The sequence below is a fragment of the Ovis aries genome, chromosome 3 (assembly GCF_016772045.2).
Source record: "Ovis aries strain OAR_USU_Benz2616 breed Rambouillet chromosome 3, ARS-UI_Ramb_v3.0, whole genome shotgun sequence".
Classification (NCBI taxonomy): domain Eukaryota; kingdom Metazoa; phylum Chordata; class Mammalia; order Artiodactyla; family Bovidae; genus Ovis; species Ovis aries.
This window is the reverse complement of record NC_056056.1, coordinates 155828135-155849162: the sequence shown is the minus strand read 5'-3', so window position 1 is coordinate 155849162 and position 21028 is coordinate 155828135. Positions and strand designations below refer to the sequence as shown.

At 39.4% G+C, this 21028-nt stretch overlaps 1 protein-coding gene across 4 annotated transcripts in view; it reads left to right on the top strand.

The window, feature by feature from the left end:
• The window catches only part of SRGAP1 (SLIT-ROBO Rho GTPase activating protein 1), a 298594-nt gene that overhangs the window by 195727 nt on the left and 81839 nt on the right, over positions 1-21028 (top strand). For all 4 annotated transcript variants that reach the window (XM_027967491.3, XM_004006501.6, XM_042246974.2 and 1 more), the window contains exons 5-6: positions 9430-9612; positions 10087-10215. In XM_027967491.3, the coding sequence (XP_027823292.2) occupies positions 9430-9612; positions 10087-10215 (312 nt within the window). The remainder of the gene's footprint in view (positions 1-9429; positions 9613-10086; positions 10216-21028) is intronic.

Genomic DNA, 21028 nt, shown 5'->3' with positions numbered 1-21028 from the left:
CACTCCAGTGTTCTTGCCTAGAGAATCCAGGGGAACCTGGTGGGCTGCCGTCTATAGCATCACACAGAGTTGGACACGACTGAAGTGACTTAGCAGCAGCAGCAGCAGCATACCTTACTTCTTCCCTTTGTATATATGTTCTCTATTTTTCCATTTGTTTTGTTTATTCTTGTATCTCTGTTGCCCTGGCATTTGGCTGGTTGGCAGTCCCCACCCAGTAGGGTCCAGAGTCCCAGACAATGCCTTCTGTCCAAAGCATTTGTTTGGATTATAAATATAATTTGATGATAAATTTAGACTGTTACACTGATTTGATTTCAGTGGAGCCACAACATACTTCTCGTTTTCTTTGATAAACTACCTATAAAGATAGGACCGCATGCTATTTAATTGTTCATCTTGAGCTATTTGCTCATTTCTAAAGAGCTTTGCTTAAATTCTTACTGTATACATAAATGGAATTATCACTTATTTCCTTCTCTTTACTAGTTGGAAGTGAAAATCTTTTCAGTCATGGAGAAATCATTACCTATTTATTACAGTGAAATATTTTATGGTAATTCTTTTTCAAATATCAGTGGCTGACACCGTGCATTTATTATATGTCAACTTTTTTTTCTGTGCTCTTTATATCTTCACATAAGTTATCTTTCCAGCTACCCTATGCATGCAGTGATAAAGTTATACCTATTAACACAGTTAAGAAGTGGTGGCACTGAAAGGTTAAGTTACTTGCTCAAAATCACAGAGTAAGGGAATTGAGCCCAAGAGGCTTGTTCTGTGAATGTAAGCCCTTAACCACCAGTATACTAGCTCTCAAAGTGAGTTCTCCTGTAAATGTTACTTTTCAAATATAATTATGTTTTGTAAATTCTGCTTTCATTGACTTATAGAGAGCTGTACCAGCCTGGGGAGAGAAGGTGGAAAAGTTCATCATCCTAACAGTCCTACTGACAACTCATTACCTTCAGGATCAGCAGCCTTTCCATCCCTGATGCCACAAATGAGAATAAAAAATATTATTAAGTGTCACTCACAGGACTTAAGTGGGAGACAGGGCATTGCGGTGGGAACTGAGATCCATTTTAAGCATTGACTAACATGCATGTTGAGGGCGGGCTTCTCCTGTCTTTCCATTCTTTATATAAATATACGCCCCTGCCACCCCACCTTTTTCTCCAGTTGAGCTCCCGGACTTAAATATAAGCTGATTAAAAAGAAGCCTAGAGTTCCTTCCTTCTCCACTTGACTCCCACTCAGCCTACCTGGAAGTCCACAACCTCCTCCTTCCCTACCTCCTATCTGTCTTCAGTCAGAGTAGGCCTGTCTTTGTGTCTTTACTGGTTAGGCATTATGTCTTTCATCTCTTGGACAATGCCTGGTTTATGGATACTCAGTAGCTGTTTGGTGGATGAATAAACACAGATCAGTATACACAGCTCTCTGAAACCTGGGTAATTTTCCAGTAAATTACCCTTAATTTTACAGTAACTATCAGCTTACAAAAAAAGGGGGGGTTGCTCATGATGAAATTAAAAGACTCTTGCTCCCTGGAAGAAAAACAATGACAAACTGTAAATGTTTGTAGGGAGTGTGTTAAAAAGCAAAGACATTGCTCTGCCTACAAAGGTCACAGTCAAAGCTATGGTTTTTCTAGTAGTCATGTATGGATGTGAAAGCTGTACAATAAAAACAGCTGAGTGCCGAAGAATTGATGCCTTCGAACTGTGGTGCTGGAGAAGACTCTTGAGAGTCCCTTGTAAAGCAAGGAGATCAAACCAGTCAATAAGAGAAATCAACCCTGAATATTTATTGGACTGATGCTGAAGCTGAAGCTCCAGTACTTTGGCTACCTGATGCAAAGGGCCAACTTATTGGAAAAGACCCTGATGCTGGGGAAGATTGAGGCAGGAGGAGAAGGGGATGACAGAGGATGAGATGGTTGGATAGTATCACTGACTCGATGGTCTTGAGTTTGAGCAAATTCTGGGAGATGGTAAGGGACAGAGAGGCCTGGCATGCTGCAGTCCATGGGGTGGCAAAGAGTCCAGTGCGATTGAGAGACTGAACAACGGCAACAACATGATGAGGGGACATTGCAAAGAGGCTAGAAGCCTTTCTAAGTGTGATTTCAGGTGGTATGTTTTATGAACATGGACGTATCTATACCATCAACTCCGGGGTACTCATCACTGGTACATGAGTTTTTAAGACGTTTTGGCTAGGCCAAGTTGCGATATGAAACAGCAGGAGACGCCTCCGTCGGGTCTGCTTTTGTTGTTCTTAGTTCTATAGCTGCTTTGTCTTTGTGAGGGGCAGTGACCTGCAGCTCTCTGCTTAGAGCCAGGATCTGAAGCCAATTAGTCTGATCTCAGAGGCTGCGTGCCTGCTTCTACACCATACGTTAGAAACTGTCAAGAAAGAGAACTGCCCACCCTGTTATGTGCTTCCCATGCGTTGCATCGCTTACTCTCCATTTTGCCTCGGAGAAGCTGGAGCTCAAGAAAGTTAAGAAACTTGCCCAGCTGATAATCAGTAGCATAAGAACTCAGATCCAGGTCTGCCTGGCTCTATGTTTATCTCCAGGATTGGCTACAGGGCAGGAAAGCATCAGGTTGCAGGTGTAAAGATCCCTGCCTGCAGTGTTAGGATGCTCTCTTAAAGGTAGTTCGTGCCCACCACCCCTGTCTAAACTAAGCTCCAGAGACACAGCTTGGCTCAGCAGAGCCCACAGCCTAGACAGAGGAACTGGGGTTCTGTGAGCCCCTGGAGGAGCCAGGCTTGCAGCTCAGCCTAGGGTTGACTGGAAGCCCTGCCTTCCCCATGAACCTGAGATCTTCCTGAGAATGGACTTCCAAAGTGATGGTCCTACACTGATGGTTTTGTTAATCTGGCACTAGCAGAAACTCAGTTACAGTTAGAGCCCAGTCATGTATTGATTATATTGATAGAAAAGGGATCGTTACCTTCGGTTGTTGATACTTAAGGAAACATAAAGAATGTCGTTTTTATGAAGAGCTTTCTGTGATTGATAGATTTAGTAGAACAAGTATGGAATTGGGCTTCCCAGGTAGCACTAACGGTAAAGAACCCGCTTGCCAATGCAGGAGATAGAAGAGACGCGAGTTTAATCCCTGAGTCAGGAAGATCCCCTGGAGTAGGAAATGGCAACCCACCCCAATATTCTTGCCTGAACAATCACATTAAGAGAGGAGCCTCGCAGCTACAGTCCATGAGGTGGCAAAGAGTGGAGCATGAGAGTAACAGCATGCACACACGTGTATGGAATTGGGAAGTACTCTCCCCAACATATTGCTTTCACCAGCAGCCCCCAACCCCAACCACGACATCTTTTTTTTGTTTTTTTTTTTTTGAGATGCTGTAAATTCTAATGCTAAGTGTATTTCACAAATGAGTTAGAACTATTTGCCATCCCATCAGTCCAGTCCTGGGTATTTACTGGTGGTACTGTTTTGGATACCAGGGATGGAGGGGAACAATGCCAGTCACATAATTTTTGTTAAATGAATAGACAGATGAAAACAAAAGGATTCCTGTCCTTCATTTGTTTCTCACCAGATCCGTATTTCATTCCTCCTGTATGGAAGGTAGTATTAAGAACCTGGAGGTGCCTAAGATACCTGGGGCTTCCTAGGTGGTGCTAGTGGTAAAGAACCCACTTGCCAATGCAAGAGACTAAGAGATGCAGATTCTGTCCCTGGATCAAGAAAATCCCCTGGAAGGGAATGGCAGCCCACTCCAGTATTCTTGCCTGGAGAATCCCATGGATGGAGGAGCCTGGCAAGCTACAGTACATAAGGTCGAAAAGAGTCAAACACAACTAAAGTGACTTAACATGCAAGATCCTTTTAGTGGGTTCACTGAATTTACAGGCCAGTCCGTGATACTGAATGGTACACAAACATCTGTAACACATGGCAGATTCTCAGGTGGTATCAGGAAGTAGGTCTTGGCGGTCAGAAGAACAAGACCACTCTGACTGGGAAATCAGGGAACACTTAGCAGTAGGTTGACCTTTGACCTTGACTTGGAGGATGAGTCAAAATGGTACCAGGAAAGGATGCTGGGGAAGGGCATTCCAGGCAGTAAGGTTGGGTTGTCTGGCGGAAGGGCCACAGAGGCAGGGAAGTATTCTGAGGCAGAAGTTAAGTGATCGACTCAGATCACTTGTGTTCCAATACCAGCCCAAAGGTACTGTTTGAGCTGGTGTTAGAGCCAGAGCGTAAGAGCATTTGAACTCCATGGTGCGGGGAGTCAAGTCAAGTTTAAGCAAAGGTCCGAGAGAGTGAGAACAGAGAAAAAGCCCTGTACCTGCCATTCTGAATTCTCTTTCCTCCTTTCCACTCCCTCTTCGTGCTAAATGAAGTCACTTCCCACCCTAAACATTCCTGCCTGTCTTCACTGGATTACTGCTAAGGTACTGCTTTGACCATACTGTTTACATTTCTGTAGATTTACCAACACCTACAGAATAAATTCTATACTGTTTAAGTAGTTGGGATATCAAGGCTCTTCTCATCTGGTTCATGCTAACTTCTCTAGTCTTATTCTTCAACTCAATTATCCATCCACTAACTAAGATCATGGTCCCATCACTTCATGGCAAATAGATGGAGAAACAGTGGCTAATTTTATTTTTCTGGGCTCCAAAATCACTGCAGATGGTGATTGCAGCCATGAAATTAAAAGACGCTTACTCCTTGGAAGGAAAGTTATGACCAACCTAGACAGCATATTCAAAAGCAGAGACATTACTTTGCCAACAAAGGTCTGTCTAGTCAAGGCTATGGTTCTTCCAATGGTCATGTATGGATGTGAGAGTTGGACTATAAAGAAAGCTGAGCGCCGAAGAATTGTGCTCTTGAAGTGTGGTATTGGAGAAGACTCTTGAGAGTCCTTGGACTGCAAGGAGATCCAACCAGTATATCCTAAAGGAGATCAGTCCTGAATATTCATTGGAAGGACTGATGTTGAAGCTGAAACTCCAGTACTTTGGCCACCTCATGTGAAGAGCTGGCTCATTTGAAAAGACCCTGATGCTGGGAAAGATTGAGGGCAGGAGAAGGGCATGACAGAAGATGAGATGGCTGGATGGCATCACCGACTCGATGGACATGGGTTTGTGTAGACTCCAGGAGTTGGTGATGGACAGGGAGGCCTGGCGTGCTGCAATTCATGGGGTCGCAGAGAGTCGGACAGGACTGAGCGACTGAACTAAACTGAACTGAACCCTGGAAACCAAGTCTTCATTACAAATGTGGAATGAATAAATCCTTATCTTTCATTCCTTCTTTTCCTGCATTTCTGAATATGACCAAGAGTAACTATATCCCCCAGATAAAGAGGGCTTCTGTTTGTACAGTGCTTTAACTTTCCAAAGATTGTGGCACAGCAGTCCAAAACACTGAATCTGGAGCCAGACTGCTAGGGTACCAACCGTTGCTCTGCCAATTACCAGCTGTGTGACCTTGAGGAAACTGCCTAATCTCTCTGTGCCTCACTTTTCTCATTTGTAATATGGGGTAAATAAAGGTATGTACCTAATAAACATTTTTAGAAGGATTGCTTAGTCTCTAAGTCATGTCCGACTCTTTGCCACCCCATGGACTGCAGCAGGCCAGGCTTCCCTGTCCTTCACTGTATCCCGAGTTTGCTCAGATTCATGTCCATTGAGTCAGTGATGTCATCAGAAAGATTAAATAAGCTATTATTTGGAAAATGCTTAGAACAATGTCTGGCCCGTAGTAGACATTATATAATGTTTATTTAGCTAAATATATATTTTATATATGTACATATATATATTAGTGGTATAGACTGTATACATAAATATATACATACATATGTATTAAATACTCAGTATGGTTTCAATTGTACCCACACACAGGGGCCACATACAATTGGGTATTTGCAACAATCTTGTAAGCAGAAGTGTTAAATAACTGTCCACACCTCACACCTGGTAGATCCATTCTGGGAACCATGTCTTCTAACTTCTGAGCCGGAAGTCAAAAAGTAGAATTTATACCCGTAATCCATTCATCTCTAACACATGAATAGTTTTCAGATACATCGTGATTTCTTTACACTGAATATTGAAATTTACTTCAGATATTTTAATTATTTTGATTTAAAGTACAAGAGCAATGTCAGGTCCATTGTATAGGTCTGTCAGTAAGGAAAAAAAATATTAAGTTTCTGCCCAAAATTTTTGTGCAGGATTTCAGTCTCACAAAGAAATGTATGATGTGGTCACTTTCTACTTGACTATATTCTTCTTGCAGGGAAGATAAATTGAGTATTTTCAATGGAGAATTATGCATGAGGTTTTTGTAGAAAAGTATTCAAATGGGAAAATATGCTATTGGAGTACATTTAAATGGATGTTATAACATGATATGCCTGTCATGTTATTTGGTATGCAAAGGCTTGTGTTCGCATTAAGCTGATGGAGAAGCTGCTATTTTCTTTGCAGCATATATTCAAACATTTTCTTTTACTTCTCTGAAAAAGAGAGAACTGTCTTTTATTTTATTTTAAATACAAAAAGCATTTAACTTCTGTCAACAGCTTACATTTTAAATAATGAAGTTTTTACTGGCATTCATTATCTGCAAATTAGAGTTCTCTAGAAGCTTTTAGTGTTTTTCTCCCCAACTTTTAAAATTCATTCATTGTAACTGTTGACATTTTTGAGAACAGTGGAAACCCTAAGTCAAATTGGGAAAATGGAACAAAGAGATTACCTTTCTGGAAATTACCATTGAACTGGGTGGAGAATCTTCAGCTATCGTGCTGAACCACATTATGATATTTACACCCTCTTGCTAGTAGTGTTGTCAGACTCAAATATTTTCCTTCTAACACAGGGAAATGCCATGCTAGCTGCCTGCTTGGGATCCTTAGTTCATAAAGCTTGAAAGTCAAAGTCTCTCAGTCATGTCCAACCCTTTGCAAACCCCATGGACTATACAGTCCATGGAATTCTCCAGGCCAGAATACTGGTGTGGGTAGCTGTTCCCTCCTCCAGGAGATCTTCCCAACCCAGGGGTCAAACCCAGGTCTCCCACATTGCAGGTGGATTCTTTACCAGCTGAACCACAAGGGAAGCCCAGGAATACTGGAGTGGGTAGCCTATCCCTTCTCCAGGGGATCTTCCCGACCCAGGAATCTAACCGAGGTCTCCTGCACTGCAGGCAGATTCTTTACCAACTGAGCTATCAGGGAAGCCCTAAAGTTTAGTTAGTGCCAGTTACCTGCTTACAGTAGGCCTCTGCAAGAGTCTGGAGTTCAGATCTCTTCCTCAGAAAGTATTTAAAATCAAGATTTCTCAGTTACTCTGGTCTGTCTGAGATGCCTTTCCATCCATCTTTGATGGGAGTTACGTGTTCTCATTTCTTCCTTTCTGTCTAGTAGCAAGAAGACAGCTGAGCAACTGCATTTGGTGTGTGTGTGTGTGTGTGTGTGTGTGTGTGAGAGAGAGAGAGAGAGAGAGAGAGAGATTGGTTTTTTTCACCCTCTCATTTAAAGATGTAACTGGAACCAAGACCCAAATGGCATGTGGGTTTGCTTCAGGCGGGGAATATAAACAGAGCCAAGCCTAGAAATGCAAGGTTTGTAATAGATTCATTGACCTTGCTGTTTGCCCAGCTGCAGGGTGACTCCCTTTTCATTCCCCAGCTGCTTCCTAATGCTATCTTATTTTTCTTTCAAACTGGAGTAGCCAACCAAACTCCCCCTCTCCGGACAGATTTGATAATTAACTAAAAACAGACAACTTTGTAGTTACACCCAGCTAAGAGAAAAGTTGCCCCGACTTTGTGGTTTAATCCACACTTTGTTCTTGTCCAGCAGTGCCTTTGACGTAATTTGCTAGCTTATGATTTTATGAGATTTTATCAGATTTTATGAGAACAAGTAAAGGCTCCTCATTAACCCCAAATTTTACGCTTCAAATAGTCATCTGGAGGATGTGCATTAAGTTGAACCCTAAGTGCTGATTTTCTACCTTTTACATGTAACCTATGGAAAAAAAGCAATTGGGTTCCACCTAAATAAATATATTTATTCTAGTGATGCTTCCAGCCCTCAAACTATTTTAAAGCTCATATTTTGAAACCAGAAAAATCAAGTTCCTTACTTTAAAATATTACATCAATCTCTTGAACACAATTATAACCTAGTTATAAAGTTAGTTCTGGATAACTTACAGTTATTTACAGATGAAATAAACTCTGTTTTATGTGGATGAGAATTTAACATCATTTTTGAGAATGTACTCGCACTGATTACTTGGGTGCTGAATTTTCAGATATTCTTTCAGACACTAGTTGCATTGGAATCACCATACCTTTAAACTTTTTTTAATTAAAAACATTTAAATTAGGGTTAATTATATATTTATAATATACATGGGAAGGCTACATTACAAAATTTCATCTCCTGTATATTCCTAAATCTATTAAAATGCAAATTATGTGTACCATTTCTAAGAGAAGAAATAAGATACACTATATATGAAAGGTTTTCAACACAATTTTATTTATAAAAAAGCAAGAAGTAAAATATTCTAAAATGTTCAATAGTAGAGAATTGGTATAAGGAAATATTATACAGCTCTTTTAGAGGAATATTTTGTGATATAGAAAAATGTTGATATTTTTAAGTGGAAAAGGATATAGGAGACTAAAAATTATAAATACAGTATGATCCAGAATTTTTTGAAGGAGAAGTGATATATGTCATTTTAAAATGAAGAAGAGTGTGTGTGTGTGTGTGTGTGTGTGTGTGTGTATTTTCATAGAAAAAAGACTGGATAGCTGTATACCAAAATCATATGCTTTTTTGTTTTTTTACTTTTTATTTTACTTTCTTTTTTCTGTCATGTTTTCTACATTAACATAAAATATTACCTTGTGCTTATGAAAAGTTTTTTTCCCTAAAACCATATATGAACCTTACATTTACCTTTTATATTTTGACAAGTAGATTTTAAGCAATATAGTCCTTTTAGTAAGGGCTATACTTATTTGGAGTTTTTTGTAATTCCAAAGTTTAGCTAAAATGTATCCATGTGTAATGGTTTATTCTGCAAATTCAGAGGAGATTTTAGAGGAAGACTTTCCAGCTTGAGGGAACTTTTTAAGTACACTGAGAGCACACACAAGACTCTGTCAATCATTTTTTCATCACAATCTGTTCCTAAATGCCTCTTGCTGGCAGGTGAATTTGCATATTTCTGTTTGCTTTATGTAAAAGGAATAGGATATCCGTTATCTATTTTACTAACAATCTGGCTTTCCCTCTGCCAGTTGGAAGGTGATATCTTTAACATACACGTCATATAATGGTTTCCATTCCCTCATTTCAGACAAACATCTTTTAACAATTTGGGTCACATTTTCACAGGTGATGAAAACATACCATATGTATCACGCTGAGAGCATCAGTGCAGAGAGCAAACTGAAGGAGGCTGAGAAACAAGAAGAGAAGCAGATTGGCAGGTCTGGTGATCCAGTCTTCCATATTAGACTGGAAGAGAGACATCAGCGGCGAAGCTCAGTGAAAAAAATTGAAAAAATGAAGGAAAAAGTAAGTAAAACTAGACGGCAGAGCCCTTCTGCCCTCCCTGGAGGTGACAAACCTAGAAACAGTGATGTAACAGCTGATAGACACACGTTGTAAATTACTGAGAAGTGACATGCATTTCCTCCCGTGGGGATGGAAAATGTTTAAGAAACATAAAAATCATGTAATAACAGCTGGACGTTGTTTAGTGGTAAGTGCCAAGTATCTAGTACACAGTGTAGAGAATTTTGAATATTAACAAAACAGATTTCATTGCAAATGGGCCTGATGCCCAAATACATTGTTGCTATTCTCCGTCGCTGGGCAATTTTCATTTATTTAAATCAGATTCAAATTGCACTTTTCTCAAAGGACTTGGAAGGTCATTTGTATATGTAGAATAAATCGTTTAGATGAATAGAAATTCATGTATGTTTCCCTGTCTGATTTTAAAATGACTGTTGTTTTTCCCAATTCCTGGATCTTCTTCATTTCCAGAGACAAGCAAAATATTCGGAAAACAAGCTTAAATCAATTAAGGCACGGAATGAATATCTCCTAACCCTTGAAGCAACCAATGCCTCAGTTTTCAAGTATTATATTCATGATCTTTCAGATTTAATTGATGTAAGTACTTGAAGTTTTTATATTTTTCACATCAAGGTGGAGAGTTAGCAATAACCCTATTTCCTTGATTCTAAAATACCATCATTAATTAAAACAATGTTATCTTATGTAATTCTCAGGCGGGCGGGGGGAGAAATGCTGCAAATCATACTACATAGGATTTGTTATTGTTGTTCGGTCGCTAAGTCATGTCCAACTCTTTGCGACGCCATGTATTGCAGCATACCAGGTTTCCCTGTCCTTTACCATCTCCCGGAGTTTGTTCAAACTCATGTCCATTGAGTCAGTGATGATGCTATCCAACCATCTCATCTTTCATCATCTCCTTCTCTACCTGCCTTCAATCTTTCCCAGCATCAGGGTCTTTTCCAGTGAGTTGGCTCTTCACATCAGGTTGCCAAAGTATTGGAGCTTTGGCATCATGCCTTCCAATGAATATTCATGGTTGATTTCCTTTAGGATTGACTGGTTTGATCTCCTTGTATGCACTGAGATACTACAAATTTTAAGATGCTTGTGAAACACTGTGCATCCTAAAACCACTGAAAACTAAACCAGGGAGTTTGGTGAAGCTGTCAGTATCCAGAAAACTAGCTGGGAAGGGACTCCAGGCATTTTCAGATGGTGCAGTAGCACAGCCCTAACTTCATTCATTGATTCAAAATGTATTTATTGAGCCCCAACTATTATAAGATGCTAAGGCTCTGAAAAGCTATAGATGTACAGTTCTTTTTTTTTTTTTAACTTTATTTGGCTGCACTGGGTCTTTTAGTTGCAGCATCCAGAACCCTCAGTTGCAGTATGTGGAAACTAGTTCTTGGACCTGGGATCAAAGCCCGGTCCCCTGCATTGGGAGCTCAGAGTCTTAGCCACTGGATCACCAGGAAAGTCCCTAAATGTATACTTCTCACTCCTTGGAATTTAAAGTGGAAAAGCCAGATGTGAAGCAAATACCTATGCAAATGATTGCTTTATGACAGTTGTGATAAATACTGTGAAGCAAAATAGAATACATAGAAACCACTTTTATTATCTAACAGGATATGATATAAAAACACTAACTGGGCTCATTTAGAAATCTGCAAATAGGAATGGCTACTCACTCCAGGATTCTTGCCTGGAGAATTGCATGGACAGAGGAACCTACAGGGCTCCAGTGGGTCAGAAAGAGGCAAACAAACTGAGTGACCAACACTTTCACTTTTCAAGTATTTAACTGTTATTATATTTATATAATGTTTACTGCCAACTCTGGCCCTCAGCATCATTCATCCTTTCCATCAGAAATTGTGCACTGAGTAGCCCAATCGTTGTGCTAACACTCGAGGTGATGCAAAGATGAAATAGACAAAAATCCTGTGTCCAAAAACACCAGTATCTGCAAATAAAAGATAAAAAGTGATGTGTCATAAGGAAAACAGATAAAGTGATAGAAGTACAGAGTTATCTGCTGGAGTTTTACTCATATTCTGCTTTGCAATATTTGAATTCAGTGATGATAATATAAAATTATTTTCTGTGGCTTACAGTGTATCATAGTTGAGACATATAGTAGGTTAAGGCAACAGTAGTGTAGTGAGTTAAGTCCACATATTTAGCTATTATTTATTAAATATTTACTTACTTGACTGCATCAGGTCTTAGTTGCACTTAATTATTTTAAATACAGAAGCTTTTAAAAAAAATTTTTTTCTTCTAGCACTCTGATAAAATGAAAGGATGTTTTTCTGCTAGATTGCTGTTAGTTTTCCTGAATAAAATTAAAAAAAAAAAATTCTGACCCCTATTTTCAAACTTAGATCTGTAAGGATTCTGCAAAATAGATGGAATATAGAGGACTAATTCTGTGTAACAACTCAGCTTGCTTGTTTTGTTTAGGGCTTATTTTAGTGATTGGAGTATTTGGCTAAACCTAAGCCAATTTAATATGAGGATAAGTTAATCTTGAAAGGAAGTGTGAAAGTGTCAGTCCCTTAGTCGTGTCTGACTCTTTGCAACCCTATGGACTGTAGCCCGCCAGGCTCCTCTATCCATGGGATTCTCCAAGGCAAGAATACTGGAGTGGGTTCCCATTCCCTTCTCCAGTGGGTTTTCCCTACCCAGAGATAAAACCCAGGTCTCCTGCATTGCAGGCAGATTCTTTACCATCTCAGCCACCAGGGAAGTCCCTGATCTTGAAAAGTACTTCTTTATTGCCTACGAGGTGCCAAGCACTGTTCGATAATGGGGATCCATCAATAAACAAAACAGAGCCCTCACCTTGTGGTGTTTAGCTGGGAAGACAAGCCATAAAAAATGTACGCATATATATTATCTGTATTGATATGTATGTAATATGGACATATATTAAATATTTATGCTTAATATGTATATAAATCAATGCTTATTGTAGTACATTGTAGTAGTAACAGTGCCATGAAGAAAAATAAAATAGAGCCGTGGGGGTGCTTTTTTTGATGATGTAGTCAGAAAAGTCTGATGTTTGAGTAGAAAAGTGAGCTGCAAGCTTTATTGCCAACAGGGAAGAAATCCCTCATAAAGAAAGACTGGCAAGGCTACAGGTATAGAGTTGGAGGTGTCTTTGGCAAGTTCAAGGTACTCGAGGAATAGCAAAGGAGACCAGGATGGCTGGAGTGGAGCAAGTAAGGAAAAGGTGCTGGGAGAGACGGGAGGCAGAAGCCCAATCATTTAGGGGCCGTGGGGCAAGGAAAATAGGTTAGATTTTGTTCTAAGTTTGAGGTGAAGCCATTGAAGGCTTTTAAGCAAGAAAGTGACATCACCTAGTTTTCGTTTAAAAGACTCACTCTGCCTTCTGGGTGGAAAACAGGCTAAGGTGGGTGAGGAGGACAAGTGTGAAAATAGCAAGCTATATCTAGAGTCTTTTGTGCTTTTCCAGGCTAGAGATGATGCTGGCTTGGACTGGCATGATGCTGATAGACCTGTGAGAAGTGTTTGGATTAAAAATGTATTGAAAATAGAACTAAGAGAAAATTAGAGGGGTGGGTTTTTTGTTTGTTTGTTTTTTAAAAAGGACAGAAATGGCTCCTGGCTCAGGTCTTGAATAACTAGGTTAATGATAATGCCCTCTGCTGAGATGGGGACCCTGGAAAGGAGCAGTGATTCTGCTACATCTGTTGATAGTAAGGTTGGGATACCTATGGGGCGTCCATATGGAGATGGACGGTAGCATCGATACTATTAGGATATGTAGGACAAGAAGAACATGTCAAGTTTATAAGAGTCACCATCATGTTTGTAGATATTTATTGACCTCTTACCGTGTAACAGGCACCTAGGTTTCTAAGCATAGTCTCATCTAATCATTATAACTTTGAGAGGTAAATACTATTTTCTCCGTTTTATAGATTCAGAGAACTGACTGAGGCTTAGCTGCACTGTGTAACTTCCCCAACGTTACACAGCTCTAGTTGGGTTTCAAACTCAGACGTTAACCTCTAGGTTGAAATAATTCTGTTTAAAATAAATAACAGTTAAATATACCAGCCATTTTCCAATATTTTAAAGATCAGCCTTCAATTTAAAAAGTGAACAGTTCTCAAGTGATACCACTTAAATGTGAATTTTAAAAGAAATGATATGAAATTGATATTAATATATTGTCATATTCAAAAGAAACTGAGTACTCTTAGTGGAAATTGTAATTCCTGTTCCTCACTTTTAAGGCCATCAGAGTGTGGCTCTGCACTTTCCAAAGTGGCTGCTTATTTTCTAGGACTCCAATTTGCATCTGTAGTGGTAATCCAAAAAATCATTAAGCTCGACCTTTTCACGGTGAAGAAGAAACTGATTATAATGCAAAGGCAACTAGAATCCTTTATGCTTTACGAGCCTGTTTAGCAAAACGCCTTTTATACTGAGCTTTCTAATAATTATTAGAAGGGTCATTATTACTGCTAGTGAGAAAAAGTTAAGACAGTATTTTTAATGCACTTTGAAACATTTTGTATGTGAAAGGACACAGAAGATACTAAATATCTTGATTAGATCAAAACATTATACACAGTCAAAGAACTCAAGTTGAGACTTTTTTATACAAACCTCCAGTCTCTCTAGGCTTCTGCTCAAGTCTGTATCTGTCTCATACATTTTCTATGATAGATGATGATGAATTGATATTTAAAAAGTCATATAAATTTTCCATCGAATTTATATTTTAAAGTTAGTCTTTGTATTATTATAGAAGCAGTACATTATTATAGAAATCTAGGAAATACTATAAGCAAAAATAAAATGATCACATACCTACTGCCCCAAATGGTCACTGTTAAAATGTAGACTTTTTCTGTGTCCACGCATACGTTTTTAGATCATACAGAGAGTACGAAATCACATTTTACATACAGCTTTATAACTCACTTTGTCTAGTCATTGATCTCCATCCTTCCATTTCAGAAAATTTCTATCTCATCTAATAACCAGACTATATTCTCACTTGGGACCCCCAAAAATGTTTCTCAGCTGGTATGTTAGGACCAGATCCAATTTAGGATCACACATTGCATCTGGGTGGTATATCCCTTCAGTCTGTTTTCATCCAGCCAAGTCCCTTGTTGAAGAGACGGTTGTTAAGGAGACAGTAGTTTCAGAGAAAGTTTCAGCCTCTCAATTTGTGCGATAAGTTGTTGTGATGTTATATAGCCCATTTCTCTATCCCCTATATTTCCTACAAAGCAAACAGACATCCATAGACTTTATGGATTCAAGTTAAGCACTTTGCAATGGAATACATCATGGGTGGTATTGCTGCATCTTAAGTAGACATGTAACAACATAAGTTTAACCCACTAATAGTAATATTGAAACTGATCAGTAGCTTATGGTGGTATATCTCTGATTTCTCCACCATATAGTTTAGTTTTTTTTCCTTGAAACAGACTATGGATATTCTAAAACCTTTTGAATTTGGACTTTATTAAATTGCTGATGTGCTCAGTTATGGCCAACTCTTTGCAACCACATGGTCTGTAGCCTGTCAGGTTCCTCTGTCCATGGAATTTTCCAGGCAAGAATACTGGAGTAGGTTGCCATTTCCTTCTCCAGGGGAATCTACTAAGTTGGTACTCAGCAACATCTGAGCAATAATTTACTCTTGGTCAATGAAATGCTTTCTTAAGAGTACAAATTGTTGTTCAGTCACTCAGTCATATCCGACTCTTTGCCACCCCATGGACAGGGAAGCACACTAGGCTTGCCCGTCCTTCACTGTCTCCCAAAGCTTGCTCAAACTCATGTCCATTGAGTCAGTGATGCCGTACAATGGTCTCATTCTCTGTCGTCCCCTTCTCCTGCCCTCGATCTTTCCCAGCATCAGGGTCCTTTCCAGTGAGTCAGTTCTTCACATCAGGTAGCCAAAGTATTGGAGCTTCAGCTTCAGCCTCAGTCCTTCCAGTGAAAATTCGGGTTGATATCCTTTAGGATTGACTGGTTTGATCTCCTTGCTCTCCAAAGGACTCTCAAGAGTCTCCTCTAGTACCACAGTTCGAAACCATCAATTCTTCGGTGCTCAGCTTTCTTTATAGTCCAACTCTCACTTCTGTACAAGACTCCTGTAAAAACCATAGCTTTGACTAGATGGACTTTTGTCAGCAAAATGATGTCTCTGCTTTTTAATATGCTCTGCAGGTTTGTCATAGCTTTTCATCTGAGGAGCAAGCTCCAAAACTCTCTGTGGGCAGTGACTGCAGCCATGAAATTAAGATGCTTGCTTCTTCACTTCAGTCGCTCAGTTTTATCCAACTCTTTGTGACCCTATGGACTGCAGCACACCAGGCTTCCCTGTCCATCACCAATTCCCAGAGCTTGCTCAAACTCATCATGTCCATCAAGTCAGTGATGCCATCCAACCATCTCATCCTCTGTCATCCCCTTCTTCTCCTGCCTTCAATCTTTCCCAGCATCAGGGTCTTTTCCAATGAGTCAGTTCTTTGCATCAGGGGGCCAAAGTATTGGAGTTTCAGCTTCAGCATTAGTCCTTCCAATGAATATTCAGGACTGATTTCCTTTAGTATGGACTGGTTGGATCTCCTTGCACCCCAAGGGACTCTCAAGAGTCTTCTCCAACACCACAGTTCAAAAGCATCAATTCTTCAGTCCTCAGCTTTATAGTCCAACTGTCGCATCCATACAAGACTACTGGAAACACTATAGCTTTGACTAGATGGACCTTTGTTAGCAAAGTAATGTCTCTGCTTTTTTAATATGCTGTCTAAGTTGGTCATTGCTTTTCTTCCAAGGAGCAAACGTCTTTTAATTTCATGGCTTAAATCACCATCTGCAGTGATTTGGAGCCAAAAAAAAGTCTCTCAGTGGTTCCATTGTTTCCCGATCTACTTGCCATGAAGTGATGGGACTAGATGCCATAATATTAGCTTGCTCCTTGGGAAGAGTATAAATTAATAATGACAATTTAAGAAAATATTTTCAGATACTTCCGACTATTAATTTATATATCTTTGTCACCTTATTTAATGGAATCCTATTTTGTTAATTACTGCAGGTCTAAAAACTTTAATAATTCAGTACTTTGATAGTAAATTTCAAGTCTTTTGTATAGACATGGAGGTGATCTAATGTTTTTATTTTAATTTAATAATTCAAATTTTATCTGTTTTAGTTGCACTTCACCTTTACCTATCAATGTTAGGTTTGGATACTCCAGATACTGTGTTATCTTTAGGGAGACGGAAAGGGTTTGCATTGGGGGAGGGAGGAGGCAGAGGAATTATGAAATATATCTCTAATGCTTTATTTATTTGAAAGAATGCAGTTGCCCTTTGTTTCTATGGGAAATTGGTTCCAGGACCCCCCGTAGATATCAAAATCCAAAGGTTCTCAAATCCCTTACAGTTAGTCAGCCCTTCATATCCGTGGAGGTGACACCTACAGATATGGAGAGCCAACTGTATTTGTTTGGCACTTGTCTGTAAATTTGGCATGTTTTATATTTAGAAACAGAAAAAGCAGAGAGTTAGAAAACATCATAAAAACCAGCCTTAACTATTTTAATCTAAAGTACACCAATGTACTTGAACTTGCCAGTTTTTAAATTATGATTTATCTTTTTGTACAGTTTTAAATAGTCTTCCTTTGTACACCAACTCCCATTGTGTATTAACTATGATTTCTACTTTTGAGTTTTTTATCATACAAGAAAAAATATTGTGAATATTTACAATGTTTTCACAATCTTATATAGTTGGCAATTGATAAACTAATTTGATAACAATTTTGTTTACTCATCTTTCAACAACTCTTTTCTCAACTATTTAATCCATTCAATATTTAATTATAATAAATATAAATGGTACAAATACTGTACAGTCAGCTCATGAAAGCCTAGACTAATTGAGCAAAAATATTACCTGGTGGCTCAGATGGAAATGAATCTGAGCAGTGAATCTCCTGCAATGCATGAGACCTGGGTTCGATCGCTGGGTTGGGAAGATCCCCTGTAGGAGGGCATGGCAACCCATTCCAGTATTCTTGTCTGGACAGTCCCCATGGACAGAGGAGCCTGGGGTCTATCATCTATGGGGTCACAAAGAGTTGGACACGACTGAGTGCCTAAGCATGGCACACTAGAGGGAGCCTGCTGGCTGCTCTCTACACATTCACAGCGCTTTGGCATTCGTCACTGTGCTTTAGAGAAGGAGGTCACCACTCTCTGTAAGGGGTCACACAGTAAATATTTCAGACTTTGTGAGCCTTACAGCCTCCGTCCCTACTCAACTCTAGTGCGGAAGTAGCCACAGACAGTAAGTAAGCACATCGCCGTGGTTGTGTTGCAATCAAACTTCATTGATTATGTTAGGTCATGGGCTGGATTTTACTCACAGGCCAGTTGGCTGACCTCTGCTTTATAGAATGAACTAAGGGTTAGCTAATCCAGAGGGTCATTTAACCAGAAGACTGTTAAGATTCCTCTGTCTGGAAAGTTCTAAGTAAATTTTAGTTTGTAGAGTTAACAATATCTTATTTTGGCGTCAGTTGGGAAATGAACAAAGTGAATTTTATAGTCAGGTTTTTATTATGTCATTCTAAAAAATTAATATGAATTGCAAGTATTGGGCAAAGGAAATTTAAATGATTTGGGAGTTTAAAGGCATATTATAGAGTAAAATAGATTGTAGTTTCAAAAATAATAGATTTTGTGTCTGTTATCATTAAATATCTCCAACATTAAGCGCAGAAGAGACTATAGTTAATTATTCTTTAAAAATTAGGATGTATTACAACCAGAAGAAAAACCATACAAGCAGCAAATATTTTTGATTGATGCTAAAATTTTTAAGTGATTGTGATTTGCTAAGAGAAGAGAGTTAGGGAGAATACAAGTCTTAATGCTAGGCATCTCTGATCTAGAATCATATTCACTACTCTGTATATCTCAAATTCTTAAAACAACTGGTTTTAAGACTGCAGAACTGATAATGTAACTTCTTTTAGTCCAGTTCTACACCTACCCACCCTCAAAAGGCAGTCAGAGAAACAAAATCCTCACCAGTAAGATTCTATTAATGCTTTGTCCCCGAGCACCTGCCCTGTAATAATAAAATATTTGTCATCCTTTCAGTACAGTTTCACAGTCTCCAGTTACTCCCTATAAAAGTTTGCGATCACTTTGAAGCTTGAAGGATAAATCTTACTGTTACAGAATCCCCCTACTCCAGCTAATTTTCTTGGTAGGGATTTCTGTCATGTGTTTTATTAGCCATCTGTACAGAATAAGATTGAAATTAGATTATATATTTTGCATGCCATGTTTATTTTTATCATTTCTAAATCATCAGCTGTCCTAAAACTTTTACCTCACACGTACATTTAATTACAAAGCAACTTATTCAAAGTTCAGTTTTTCCTTAATTAGTTTGACTTTTCCCCCACTACATAATAGTATTAAGATTTATCTGTGAAAACCTGCCAAATTTTAACATTGCAGTCCCCATTAGGCCTGAACTCTTATTAGGAAAATTATAAAGAGATCATGTTAAATGGGTTAGGCCAGTGTAGTTATCATGTAAATTGATGTATGTATGTTTTTATCCCTTTGTAGAAGAAAGGGTATTTAAAAACTGAAATGAGTTGGGTGACCGAAGTGGATGGCCTTAAACATTCCTTCCAAGGGAGGTGCCATGGGCCTTTGTTAAAGAATTGCATCCACCTGGTTCCACCCCATCAGAGGCTGCCGTTTCTCAGACTCCAGTGCTCGCTTTTCCATCTTGGCTGTACCTCTGAATGTTCAAAGCTGCCTAAGACGTGATCCCTGCGTGTTTTTTCCCTTGGTCCCTTGCCTCAATACTATCCTATGGTCCTTATGATATCTTATCTTATTTTCGCTACTAGGCGTGATCATCTCTCTGGGCTTCATATTTGCATATCCACTGCCCCCTGGACATCTCTAACCTTGAACGTTTGTCCCTGTTGTCATCATCCTCTGCACACGTAACTTTTTCTTACTTTACATCTCAGAAAATGATACCACATTCCACTCAGTTGCCCAGGCCAAAAACTCAATTCTCTGATTCCTCACATGTAAATCATCTCTACATCCAAAATATCCCAAACCTTGGTATTTCTCACTGCCTGCATTCTCAGTCTCTTAGACAAAGCCTCTTCATCTCTTACCTCCCCTTAGGAAAGACATCCAGCTTCACAAAGACCTTCCAATCAATAGTTTATTCTCTTTCCAAGAAATCAAAGTACTAAAAAAGATAAATCAGACCTGTAACCCCTTTTTAAAAACTCTTCATTAGAATAAAATTCAAGCTATTCGCCAAGACCCTATGTGAACTGGCACTCACCTGCCACCCCGTGTCATCTCTTACAACATTCCTCTAAGTCCGCAAGCTTCAGGCCTTTCTGTTACCCACACACACTCAGTTTTTGCTTGCCTGGAGCCTTTCTCTCTTTTTTTTTTTTTTTTTTTTTTGTCTAGAGCACTCTTTGTTTCAGAACTTTCCAAGACTGGTTCCTTCTTTTCATTCATGTGGCACCCAGCTGCCCTATATAAAATAGCAGCACCCTTTCCCCCTAGCACTCCCTGTTCCTCTGACTTTTCTCTTTATGGCATGTACAACCTGACCTGTATTTATTGGGACTTGCTTGATTTGTTCTCTCTCCTCTATTGTGATTTGACTCAGGGTAGTTACAGAGGTTTGGCCTGGGGAAAAATGAGTCCGGTACAGCTTCTCTAAAGGAAACGATTGCCCCTATGGGTGGGAGCTGAATTAGGCAACGAAAGATTTTTCAGCCTACTCCTGGGCTCCAGCATATGCAATCTCCATTCTCCTTCTCCTGTTTCCTACTTTGTATCCATTCCTATCACACAGATGTACCATCTTGACCTTTTCCTTGCTAAAGAGAAATTCCAAACAAGTTTTGCTGAATGTTTGGCTGCAGTTGTTAAAGCAGGAACAAAAATTAAGTTGTCAGCTCTGGGTTGTCAGGTACCCAGACCTGAAAGCAGGTTTGCAAAAGCTGCTTGTAGTTTAGACATCCAGTTCAATCCCACAAGAGGCCTCTCTGTCACAAAATGTGTGGTTGGTGTCTTGGGTGAAAGCTAAAGGAGAGATCAGTGAAAGACAAAGAACTCAACTTTCTTCATTTGGCATCTACCGTAAAAGCGCTGCGCTTGTCTATTTCTGGTCCTTGGAAGGCTACCCACCATCATGTGTAACCTGTGTCTTGCAGTTCAGTTTGCTTGGGCTGCACTATTTTTCAGGGACTCAAAAGACGGTGTAGACCAAGTCCTTACCCAATATAGTTCTGGAATGGTCACGGCCAAGCTTATTAA